This window comes from Ursus americanus, chromosome 6 (assembly GCF_024610735.1).
Source record: "Ursus americanus isolate L20-20 chromosome 6, mUrsAme1.1.p, whole genome shotgun sequence".
Classification (NCBI taxonomy): Eukaryota; Metazoa; Chordata; class Mammalia; order Carnivora; family Ursidae; genus Ursus; species Ursus americanus.
The window spans coordinates 5996930-6009950 of record NC_142132.1 but is presented as its reverse complement, the minus strand read 5'-3'; the positions used below and the strand labels follow the sequence as shown (position 1 = coordinate 6009950).

Here is a 13021-nt window from a genome sequence, read left to right as displayed (position 1 = left end):
CATGCTCTGCACGTCGTTGACAGGATGCTTTTCCTATGGCTCACTCTTTCGGTGCTGCTTCGTAAAAAAGATCGAAGAAAATTCATGATTGTTTTTCTCAGCTGCAGTTTAGACCATCAACTGCATTCTCGTCTTCTGTAGGCTGGGATAAGAATAAACCAGCACTTCTGGAGCTCCTAGAGGCAAGTAAGGCCTCTCCCCTCCCTCCCCCATTTCGAGGTCCTGAAGGGGCTAAGATCTGAGAGAGAGGCCACCACTTGAAGGCCCGGTTTGGCTACAGCCTGGTGGGTTCCAGCAGCATCCAGCAAGTGGACATGAGAAGCTTCCTAGACAAGTGAGAAAAAATGGACGTTTTTCAATGCCTCCTCCCCGACTCACACCCCAGACAACTACCTCAGACAGTCTCTTGGGCCTCAGGATCAGAACTGTGCCTGAGGCAGCTGACGGACTTGAAAAAAAAGTCTCCCTCGAATCTCAGGGAGACTTGCCAAAGTTGTTGCTAGGTTCCATGTGGAGAAAACATTTGCATGAGGGAGCCCGCCACTCCCGACTGCAAAGAGAAAGGGGGCCCCCCGTGGAATCCCACGGAGTTTTCTGACGGCCGGCTCTCCCAATGAGTGAGGGAGATGTCCTGGCAGCTTGGGACCGACAGAGAAGGAGAAAAATCTGGAGAGATGGCCAGAGCGTGCCGGTCCCTGATGTGGGCCAGTTCAGCTCAGGGCCAGCCCCTGCCCCAAGGCTGCCATCCAGCCCGACACTCGCGGGCACCTCTCAAGTAGCCGTGAGAGGGCACCTAACGTACAAGCATCTGCTGATAGACTCGCCTTAATCACTTCACAGATCATTTCCTTTGCTTTCAACGTGCATGCCGACACTCTCACACAAAACCACCGCGAGTCATTTCTGAACCTCGTTCTTCCTCCCTTAACCCAAAAGGCCCGGGGCCCCACTGTCGGATAGCCTCCCGCTGGCCCATCGTATCGTCTTGTCCTTCTGCATCTGGCCTGCCCCCTACTCAGACCGTTGGTCATCTGAGACGGTCAGAGACCAGGTCCGTAGCCTGCAACTTGTACACCGAGTGTTGAAATGGGACAACTTCCTAAGTAATAGCATTTTCAACTAGCCTTCAGCAACTGGGGTTTCAGAAATAGTTCTTTCAAAGAGCCTCGTTTCATGTGAGCAAGCATTTGCTGACTCACTCAGGGAGCACACAGCTTCCAGGAAGTTTGGTTGGCAATGCATGCTGGCTAAAGAAACCAAGGCAATTGTTTTTCCATTATTCCATTACCAGCTGGCAGAGAGGATAAATACCAAAATAGGAATTTCTCCTTCGACATGAAGTCATGGAGACCACAGTGAGACAGGCTGATCCGTCCTGTTCCCGGGTGCCCATCTCAAATTATTTCAAATGTTGCTGGGTTCGAGCTCCTGAGCTGTCAGCTGCGAATCTTCAACTCCTGCTACCTGATTGTGTCGCTGAAGAATCGTTCCGATGGCAGCACCCGAACATGCTCACGTGTAAAGAAATCAGCTCCCGAACGAATCTGATTATTGACGTTACAAAGGTAGATTCTACTTAGAATTTCAATATCATTAAAGTCTTTCCTACAGTCTGATTTGAAGAAGAGAATCGAGCAACTGAACCATCAGCTTCTGAGAGAAATACAAGGGATGGCTGTCGTGTTTCAAGCCTTGACTTCCATATTGATTATAACACTATTGTATTTCTGTTATAACCTTACTAAAACACAAAGGAAATGCTGGGCATCCAAATTTGCTCATCAGCATTATAAAACAAACAATAATAGGGGAAGAAATGCAGTTTAGCAGAAACCAGAACTTTCCTTTGCAGCCCTGTCCTGAGCTGGCCGCCCAGAGCACAGACCGGCTCAAGCCTGACATCACAAACTCCTACCCGAGTTCCACCTCGGGGGCCTTAGTTACGAAACATCCTCAGAAATACATCATTCAAGGGCATTCGATCCCAAGTCGACTTTTACTTATTGTTTAGATTTTAAGACCTGGCATCCGCCTTGCAGGGGGGGTAAACTTTTCATGCGCAACTTTTGGAAGTTGGCTGCATGCAGGAATTCTGAGGTATTTAGTTGCTAGGTGACATAAACCCCCTACTTAGAAAGTGTCACAGAACAGTCTAGAAGTGGTTGGGCCCTGAATGTAAATTATTGGTTAGGAAAAGCTCTGAAACTGTATGAAGATAGTAAAGAAAAATAAGAAAAGGTGTGGCAGGATCTTTACCTGAGAAAGATGGGCCTGAACTAATATCATAGATTTGGCTTAAACAATTTAAGACAGCGTGAAAAATCTGAATAGAAATTCAGTGTGCCATCGCGGAAGTCCAAGAGAGCTGGAATTAACCTTAAGGATAAGCATAAACCACGCCGTTGAGATTGTTTCTAAGAAGAAGAGCTTGGAGCAAAAGTTTGCAAAGCATCCTGTTTGTAGGACTGACCTTTGCTGTGGCCACACTCACGAAGTCAATGGTCTTTTTGGCGCCTCTTCTCAGTGCCCAGCTGAGGGATGATGGGAACGGACAACTCACGGCCCCTGGGCCCAAAGTTTCCCAAAGACACTCCAGCCTCCACTTCTGCGTCTGTGTGACAGGAAACACTCTGGTGTGCTTGCTTCGGGCCAGGCACCCTTTGGAGCACCCAATTCACACTGATGATTCCATTCCCATGACAGCCTGTGGGGAGGTGCTGAAGCTGTCTCCGTTTCATAGGTGAGGGGACGGAGGCAAGGCTAAGCAGCTGGCTGGGCCAGTGCTGGGTGGTGTGATTTCGCCCTTGCAAAGCTGCCCTTCTTGCCTCCTCCGTTGAAATGATCCAGGTCCCCTAAATGTGATCCCTCTGCTTGTGGGCTCAAGGCTAAGCTTTGTTGGTCAAGGAGAGAGAGACCCTGCGGGGCAGACGGGTGCTGCTTCCTAGGTCTGGACGGTCTGCTCAGGGGGCTCCCGTGAGTCAGGTGGCAGTGGCGGTGGCTTCCCCGGTGCCCCCTCAGGTGGTACTGAAGCAGAGTAACATGCCCCCCACCCCGCGCATCCTAGAGAGCTGGCTTCCAGCAAATTCCAGAGGGTGAGTTTTCAACAAGATCCATCAGCAGGGCACCACAGGAACACCTGTCCCCCGCTGAGCCACAACGGGTCCCTCTCCATCCTGTCTGGACCTCAGCTCGGGGCAGGAAGGGACGCTCCTTACGGACAGTGCTGCTCGGTGCTGTTCCCACGGCATGCTTTCGAGTTCCCTCTACTCGTCACTAAGCAATCCCTTGTTCCTGCACTCCCGTTAGGGTAAATAATTATATACATTACACTTCCCTGGCCAAGTTACTGTGCGGTTTCTCTCTCCTGATTGGATCCAGACCGATACCCTTGCCTAAGGGCCCAGACGGGGAGCAATGCAGCCAAGACCTGAATCTGGAGTCTGCTCCGGACCATGCTGTCACCATCTCTGGCTGGCAGGGTCTGACACCATGTGCCCAAAGCGCACAGCACCGATTCATCCTGGAGGGCAGGGCAGCGGGGAAGGTGTCAGGGGAGAACCCACAGGCTGAGTTTTTAACCAGTTTTCCGGTAGATACATAAATGAAAGGCATTCCAGAAAAGGGACGGCCTATGAAGCGCTGAGAGGACTGACAGACTCAGGATGGGGATGGAGGTGTCAGCAGGGCTCCTGCTTAATCCCCCAAACCTCCTTCACATTCTGGGGCAATTTCTAGTGAGATGGGAGGCCTTCAGGATCCTAAACCTTGCTCTTCCATTTCCCTGCTTCTCTGGGGACAGCCTTGCTCTCCGGGGCATCGAGGAGCACGGGGCTCCTGACCTGGGTGTCGTGGTGGTGAGAAGGTGGCAGAGGAGGGGTCAGAGGCCGCCGCGGGGCCATGACGGCATTCCCACCAAGCATCACCCACAAGGGCCGCTCAGTTCATAACACGGCATACAGAGCAGAGCGATACTTGCATTTTTGTAATAATTTCATTTATTTCCATTTTTGATAAAAACTAGTTAGTTCTTAACTCCCCAAACACACACTGATAAACAATGAACAGCATCAGCGTTGGAAGAGCAAATGGCAGAGCGGGAGCCACCAGGTCATTTCTAGCAGCACAGCTTTGGTTTTGGGAGGAGGGGGCTTGGCGGAAAACACTGAAGTTATCTATAATTTTTTTCCCACCAATTCTGCTCTCATAGCTTTTGTGGAAATAGACTCTTTGTCTAAATGAGAAGAAGCACTCAGAGTGGGATGGGGTCGTGAGGACGGCTCTGCCCACCCCGCTCGCAGACACCAGACCGCGCACTCCCTCGTCCCCGCTTCCTTCCAAGGTCGGCTTCCAGCACGGCGTGGCCCACGCATCCAGAGAGTATTTAAACATACTGGGTGCTGACCCAAAGTCTGGATTGTTGGCAAAAGTTGGGATTTATACTTAAAAAGTGATAGATGTGGGTCCCAAAACTTTGAACAAAAATAACCCCCTGGGATCTAGGCCCATGTGAATGTATAAGGCCCTTTTCTGCCTCAATGGCAATGGTGGGGGGGGGGGGCATCAGAAGCAAAAGGTAAATTCCAAAGCAGAAAACTGAAGGGACTGTAGCTGGTGGTTTACATTGCGTTGGTCACCCCTCCACGGTCTGCGGGCCTATTTTCTCAAGGGTTACTGTTTCTCTGTGGTTTGGGCAAGGAATTCAGGAAGCTATGTATTATGGAAAAAAAAAAAAGCAAAGTAAGTGTTTCATATCATGAAGATAATGCTAAGTTTAATGGTGGAACCAGCGTTTGAAGTCATCCAGGTCCGGGGAGCGGGTCAGCAGCGCAGCCTACGGTTACACCGCGTTCCTTTGAAGGAGCTGGTCCAGTAATTGCTAGGGAAGCAGGAGACAAAGACGTCAAGGCCAGGTTCACCATCTGCGGGCCACACACACGTCACACCAGGTGGCGGCCAGGCCATTACCTTTTTGAAGACTTCAGCACGGAGTCTGTTACTCTGTAAGATCACTCTTTTCTTTTGTTCTTCTTTTTTCTTTTTCACTTCCGGCAAGTTATCATAGATTCTGAAACAGATTCAGAAAACACGCGGAACGGTAGCGAGCCAGCGTGTGCCTGGGGTGGCTCTGCGTCCTGTCTTGTCAGCAGGCTCTTCCATTTCAAAGACAAGACCAGCTGCAGACGGGCCATCCCGGATCCCCGAGATGCCGGGACCCAGGGCTACCCTGACAGTCTCTAGAACGGGCCGCCGAGGCCGGGACGGCGCCAACAGGCAGAGTCCCCCTCCGGGGCAAAGCTCAGAGAGCAGGCCCTTCTCTGCCCCTCCATTCTCAGACATAATCAATGACTTGATTGCATCAAGTGGGAAATTCCAAACCTACTGGTTTGCCACTCTGTGCAACCTTACCCCACATACCTTTTTGCTACACATTTTCTTAAACCTTCCTATGACTTAGAAAAGGAGCAGCAAATAAATGGAGGAAGTAGCAGGAACTATACTAGAATTCCACACACGTCAGTGTGCGTTTACCTCTTAATCTGTGCCTTCCCAATTAAACTGCTTCCAGATACATCTCAGGCATTATGTTCTTGTCCTGGTGTAAACTTAGGAGTTTCCAAGTTACAAGCAGGACCCAAGAGACCTTCTTCTGGACGCTTCTTTCCTACCTCTTACTAGAAACTGTTTGTGTCCGGATGCCAAATGATATTTCTGCGAGAATCCGCAGACACAGCGGAAGGACGGTAGCCTGAGCTTTGAGGTTGCTGTATACATGGCATGTGGGTACACACCTTTTCTCATTTTCTCTCACATCTGAAAGCCAGATAAAATTTGCTTAATAGGTTCTACCTTTAAAATAATAACTAACAAAGTATAAAAATATTAATGAGGACGATATTATCGGGTGACATTACCTTGGTTATTGAGCACGAGGCTAGTCCCCTGGCATAAATGTTCTCAATCCGCACAAGAGTTGAAAGAGGCCTGTACCGTCCTCTGCAGCATGACTGAGGAACGCGAGCCCCAGTGAGCTCAGGAGACTCTCGTAAAGTCCCTCAACTGCCTAGTGATGGGCTGGGATTCGAACCTTGGACTCTCACTCTGTGTAACACTGCCCCCCAACCACGTAGTATAAAGTGTCTGGGAAATGCTTATTCCATTGATATGGCTTGAACGAATCAATGAACACACAGTTGCCATATCCAGGAACTATTCGAGAAAGGACCAGGGACAGGACTGGAAGGAATCAGTAGGAAAGCTGAACGTCCCACAGCTCCACAGTGGAAACCCCTCAGATGCACAGAGACCGTCTTCCTGATACCGACCATCTGAATCATGTGGACAGTTGAAGATAAAAATTCCTAGGTCTCCCTCCTGCAGCTTCTGATGCCGTATTTTGTTAAAGGGGCTTCCTAAATAAATGATGGTCTATCCATGCGATGCACCACTCAGCAGACAGATGAAACCAATGAGGAAAATCATCTATATCTGTATCTTTTGACACAGAAACACCTCACAGACATATTATAAAATGAAGAAAGCTACAGAAAAATAATACGTAGACTATGATCCCCTTTTCAAAAATTAGATAACTGTTGATGTCCAAATAAAAGTCTATTTTCAGGCAAAGAGAAAGGCCAGGAAGGATACAGAGAAGGCTGATAACTGCGGGTCTCTGGAGAAAGGACTGGGCCCAGGGAGGTGTGGTGGGAGGGAAGACAGTCAGCCATTAGGGACTTCAGCTTTATCTCTACTGTCTGAGTTTTTAAAATGAAAATGTGATTCAACAATACAACTAATAACAAAGAATACAGAAGAAAAGAAGCTCCGGTGTGATTGTGGGTGAGTGAGGTCTGAGAGCCGGGGGAGCCCACCCAGGAAGCAGAGTGAAAACCCAAGTACGGACTTCATCTGTAACCTAGCTCCTGCATCCCCCCCGAGCCTTTGTTTCCTCTTCCAGAAAGCCACAGGGCCATCCTGTCGACCCTGAACGCTGCTTTGAGATCTAGTATTTTAATTTAAGTCTCCATAAGAGCAGCTTTGGGTTTGGGGACAGGGAGGGGAAGATTCAGCTGAATTTTTTCACTAAACTGAAAAAGGAATACTTTGGGCAAGAGTTACACCGACTCTGCACGGCTCAAACAAGCCAGTCTGAAAACCCAGCGGCCCCTCAGAACCCCCAGTTAGAATGCCGTCAATCAGGTCGCTAATGGGATGCTCCCCTTCTCCTCACTTCCACTCTGATACAAACAGGCTCCCTGCAGACGATCCAAGTTGGCCAATTATCATGGAAACGATGCTGAAAGCAGAGAGTTTGTGCCTGGACTGTGGAGAAACACCTTCTTCCGATGTCAGTGGTCTCTCTAAGCACACTATCAATGGGGTCTAATTATTGCAGTTCCTCCCAGTGCTAGATACTTTATTATAAACTAATGACATTTTCTTGCAAGAACTTCGCCAACATTGCTGAGTTATTACCCTCTGGTTGGGAGGCCAGGGCTCAGAAAGAATGGCCGCCTTTGTATGCACCAGGTGGGTGAGAATTAGTGAGGGTCCAGAATAGCAACCAGCCAAGCAGAACAGGGACAGCGTGGGGCAGCAGGGCCACCAAGCTGCCAGGGGTGGAGCGTCAGGAAGGCCAGCGTGTGGCCCTCTGTGGCTTTGCTGGCTCCCACACGCCACGGGCTTCCAAGTTTGGATTCTTCCCTGCAGGCTCTGCCACTGGCAAGGTCCTCAGGAGAAACCTCCTCTCTCCTCCTCATAATATCTCCTTCAAAGGTTCACAGTGACAAACAGCACCTGCCCACAGAGACGACGGGAGTGTGCAGAAGCATTTCCATTATGAGTCTGGGGATCTCTTAGAGACCAATTACCAGGTCGCTTCAGAATCCAAGACCCGCCACTTTCCTAAGGCTTTTCCAAGAACGGCATTAACATTTGGAGGTGCAGCGGGACAACTACACTTCTTTTAGCCAGCGTTTCAGATTCACGGCCAAGAAGACCTCAGACATTAAAGGTGGACCTGGAAATAGTGACCCCTCTGGACAGCGCCTGGACGCATCAGCCGCCCCTCCCCTATCTCCCCCCACATTTTTCGACTTCACACAATAAGCAAGTACCTTTTAGATCGCATGTGCATTTCCTTCTCTGAAATGTATCTTTCTTTGGGTTTGAACAAGTTATCTGGAATGAAATAGACAGAGGATTAATTTCAGAAGGTATGGCTATTGCACATTTCTAGAGAAATATTATAGTGCACTTAGTACCCACTTTTTTATCGATCCTTAGGCTAAGCCCCAACCTGCTACAGATACTGAAGGTTTTTTTTTTTTTTTTAGATTTTATTTATTTGAGAGAGAGACAGCACAGGCAGGGGGAGCAGCAGAGAGAGAAGGAGAAGCAGACTCCCCACTGAACAAGGAGCCGAATGTGGGGCTTGATCCCAGGACCCTGGGTTCATGACCTGAGCTGAAGGCAGACGCTTCACTGATTGGGGTGCAGACACCCCAGATACTGCAGGTCTTAGTAGACACTCATACACCGGAAACCCTTATGCTGAAGTGGGCAACCGATAGATTGGTCTTGATAATAAACACAGGCAAGAAGTACAAGGCTGGCATCTAACACACTTTGTGGACGGTGACCCTTCTATGTGCTTCAGGTAGCCACAGGCCCGGTGTGCAGAGGACAGGGCCAAGCGTCACTGAACTGTTCAGGGTCACGCTGGGTGTGGGGCCCTGGCTGTCAGGTGGAAAATCTCCACACTAGGCTCCTGGTGTCTCTGAGGACAAGGAAGTCTCCGAACTACCACCAGAGCGTTTGAGAGCAGGAGTTGACACGTACAACTGGGACCCTTCATCAGGACACTCAATCTCCACGTCCATTCTCACGGAGGACTAACTCTTTCCAAACCAGAAAATGCAACGGGCAGCAACACAGGAGTGATGTCTGTCTAGCGTCCCTCGAGGAAGTACGCTGTCGCTGAAAATCACAGTGAGTCTGGAATGTTTTCCAATGTGAGTGCATATTACTAATCACGGTGATGTTTACAGATGGCACACTTAGAATTAGTACGTATTTTTTAAAAATAGTGTATACCCTTTTGTAGTAACTCAAATTCCCACAAGGCTCTCAGCCCTATAGACTGGCCAAGAGTCTGTCACACAAAAATGCTCCCGGGGTACATGTTGCATGGAGAGCATCTGAGAAGCTGCCACACTTTCGGGAACACCTGGACAGTGACCAGTTCACCTCCACTGCGCATAGCAGACAGACAACTCGGCATCCTAGCTAAGTGTCACAGCGTTGACATGGGCTCCCTGTCATCCCCGGCGAAGACCCTATGTGTTTCCATGAATCTCTCCACGTCGGCCTGTCCCCTCACTCGGCGCTCCAGCCGAGCCACATAAGACTTCTCGGGCTTACAAATTACACGAGTATACACGAAGGTGGGGTAGAGACAGGGATAAAACAAATGTCTCCCCTCTGGAGAAACAAAACACAGCTACCGATTTACAAACTGGAAACCACACAGTGGCTGAGCTTGGATTCTGTCTAGTTATTTAACGTAAGAGAAAGTGGGACCACTACTTAACTTCAAAGACAAGATTCAAAGGAGAAATAGGAGAGGGGACCAAAAAAAAAAAAAAAATCCATAGAATTTTCCCAGCTAAGGGAAAAAAAAGTCCTCCGTGTTTGGAAAGGCATGAGGAAAAGCAGCAGTCCACACCACCGTGAACATTTCCGAGATGCCCCCAGGGCCCACCCCTGGCTCTCACTCCCGCTAGGACCAGCCCAGAGGGGAGAGCCTCAGAGGCACCCTGATGACTTTCCCAAAGAAATGGGGTGCGCCCTGAAGACAGCCAGCTCTTGGGAAAGCAGGCAAGGAGAAGGGACCTCTACGAAAACACCAGACCCAAGTCCGATTAGCACGCCTCAGGAGCTGCTCGAGAGGACGGGCGGCCCACCCAGACGGACGGCGGGGCTGCAAGGGAATAAAAATGTTACAAACTCTATTTGCAACATTTTCAAAAATCTGATGTATGTGGTCTACTTTGGGAAATTAGATTTTTATTTTTAAGTTTGTTTCTTTAGAACACCTGATACCACAAGGAAGCTTTGGTTTTATTTCCAGGAGGAAACAAAAGCATGCGAGCTCCTTGACACCCCCACGGTCTTGTGTTCTGAACTCCCCGTGGCCGGCTGTGCCTCAGCAGAAATTTAAATTCGGGGCGCAGCAGCCCATAGCAGGTGCCGAACAAGCAGGTCCTCGTCCAAGACGGCCAGCCCCTCCCCCCCCCCAGCTGGTGGGCTCCACCCACGCTCCGGGAAAGTGCTTGCTCCTTGGTTGCTGACTCAAGTTTTCCTAACAACACCTATCAGATGAGTAGTGTGACCTTTCTGGAGAGGAGGAAAGAGAGAAGCAGCAGTTCTACCCTCCCGGAGGAAATTTTTGAAGTAAAGCAAGTGCCTTACTAATGGCTCCCAACCTCACCAGAGCAAACGGAACCCTATCTGGCACTTGGAGGAGGCAATGGGACAGGACAGGGGAGGGAACGGTGCGGCAGACCTGAGGGGTCTGCGTTATTATTTATCATAATCCTCCTAGCATTTATTGGCTGCTTCCGTGATCTTCATACCAACCCTGCGACATGCTCCTGAGTTTTTATAGTTTAGGACTGGGGAAACCTGAGTTCAAAGGGCTCTTTCCTGTTCAGCCTCATGAAGTGAAGGAGTGAGTGGCAGAGCTGGGCTTCAGCCTCAGTTAGCTCAGCCCTGTCCACACACGCTCTAAACCTCAGAACACGGCCACCCACTCGCACTGCAGAATCCATAGTTTGGGGGCCCTGCTTGACGAGCGCCAGTCCACTTCCCAGGAGACCAACCCCAAATTTATTTCTTCTATACTCCTTCCTCCTACATCCAACGAGCAACTCCTTTATCACCAGGGGATGCTCAGAAGAAGAAAAAATAGGTAAGATTCTGCTACCGTGAACTTCATTTTTGGGGGGGGGGCAAGTCAGATAATTAACAAACTGGCTACAAAGTAACAAGCAAGAGCTCTGAAGGAATCGAAACACGGCCACACCGTAAAGGGGGACTGGGTGGGCCAAGAGGGCCCATAGGGGGAGGTGATATTTAAACCACAACCCAAATGACCATGGGACCAGCTGTGGGAGGATCTAAGAGGAGGAGGAGGGTAGGGGGAACCAACGAGGGCCACGATGGATGCAGCGTGAGGGAGCGAGGGCACGAGGCGCGAGGCGAAGTCGGGCCAGCAGGTGACACGAGATCAAAGACAGTAGCATTCTCCACGCAGGTACGCTTAACAACCACCTGGGGACTTCGACCTCCATGCACGTGTGTGGGCGGTGGAAACGTGAACCAGAATTATCAGACTACGCCACCGTGCACCAAGAGTGGGAACCATCCGAACTGGGTTTTCTAAGCCTGTTTAAGGTGCTTTGCAAGCTTGTTAAGGAGTTTTCCTTCAGAGTGAGAGAGATGGAGATGACTCGTGGGGTTTTGTTTTTAATTTTTATTATTTTTTAAAGATTTTATCTTTTTTTCTTGAAGATTTTATTTACTTGACAGAGGTTGAGAGCACAAGCAGCAGGAGCAACAGGCAGAGGAAGAGGAAGAAGCGGGAGCCTGAGCAGGGAGCCTGAAGCAGGATTCGATCCCAGGACTCCAGGATCATGACCTGAGCCCAAGGCAGACACTTCACCGACTGAACCACCCAGGTGCCCCCACGTGGGGTTTTAAACAGGAGGGCTGATCTATGTTGCTAGAAGATGACCAGCGACTGTTTGTACACAAACTTGGGTCAAGGAGCTACACACAGGCCACGAAGGGCAGATCAGGCATGGGGGGGGGGGAGACTAGAGATGGCAGTGCTCAGAGGGCAAAGTGGGGGGGACTCCAGCCTCCCCGACACCGCCCGTGTGCTAAGTGAGTTGTGGGCTGGGAGAGAAGGATCGGGAGGACTTCTAGACTGCGGGCTGGAGTGACCATTCATTTGATGACTGTTACGCTTTCGCCTCGTCGGTGCTCTGCCGTAGGCACACAAAGGTAACTAAGACCAAGGACTCAAAGCCCAGGGCGAGAGTCAGATAAGGGAGGCCTTGGGATGCCAGGACCGATGGTCTGCACGGGGCAGAGGGCTCCTGGGGGAGTGCTCAGCCGTCCTGGGGAAGAGCTGTGCTGGGGAGACTTTGCAGCAGGAGACAGACAGGGGGCTGGAGGAAGGGTGACCCAGGGGAGAAATGCAGCAGGGCCCCTGGGACCTGCCCGCAGCAGGGATCTCCAAGCACACACACACGCGGCAGGACCCATCGGGGCCTCATTTCATGGAATAGAAACCATCCTGCCTGTGCTTGTGCAAAAATACAGCAAAATCGCATCTATCAATTCTCTTTGAAGGAAATTCTGCCTTTATGAAATTAAAGTGACTGGTGGAACAATAGTCAGCCTGCTTATTGGTCTTTTATGGATTTTCCTTGAAGTGTTTTTACTCCAATTCACTGATAGAGAGCAAGGAGAACCATGGTTGTATTTACCTCTCATTAACATTCGAATAGAGGAGGTTTGGGGTTTGTTTTCAGTTTTTTCAATAAAATTACTAAAGTAAATTGCCCATTTCTGTATTCCTGAAAATCCCTTTTTCCCCCTGAATCTGTTGTCTGGCTCCTGATGGTATCCCAGGCACAGGGCCTGTTGATAATTTAATTTGGCAGGCCAGGCATGCTGAAGGCCTTGCCTGTTTCAGAGTCAGCCGATACCCAGCTACCAAGATTTTGGTGCCTGCGAGGCTCTGGGCGAGGAGCTGAGCAACAGCTGAGTCCCGATACCCCATCGATCTCTGTAAACACACGTGAGTGTTTATTAACAACCTTCACCTCCTACGTGTGTGAACACACACACACCTATACACACCCATACGCAGAGACAGGTGGCCTTCGCATTCGGTGTCGCCAGGAGGCAGCAAGGGCCACCCAGACGCCAGCATGATTGCTTGTTTACG

The 13021-nt window shown here is 50.0% G+C and overlaps 1 protein-coding gene across 1 annotated transcript in view; it reads right to left on the bottom strand.

The window, feature by feature from the left end:
• Nucleotides 1-3983: 3983 nt before the first annotated feature.
• The window catches only part of C6H10orf90 (chromosome 6 C10orf90 homolog), a 62069-nt gene continuing 53031 nt past the window's right edge, over nt 3984-13021 (bottom strand). Inside the window, exons 4-6 of the mRNA XM_087862573.1 lie at nt 8118-8181; nt 4966-5065; nt 3984-4876 (exon numbers count right to left, since the gene is read on the bottom strand). Coding sequence (XP_087718699.1) covers nt 4838-4876; nt 4966-5065; nt 8118-8181 — 203 coding nt within the window. The 3' untranslated portion in view covers nt 3984-4837. The remainder of the gene's footprint in view (nt 4877-4965; nt 5066-8117; nt 8182-13021) is intronic.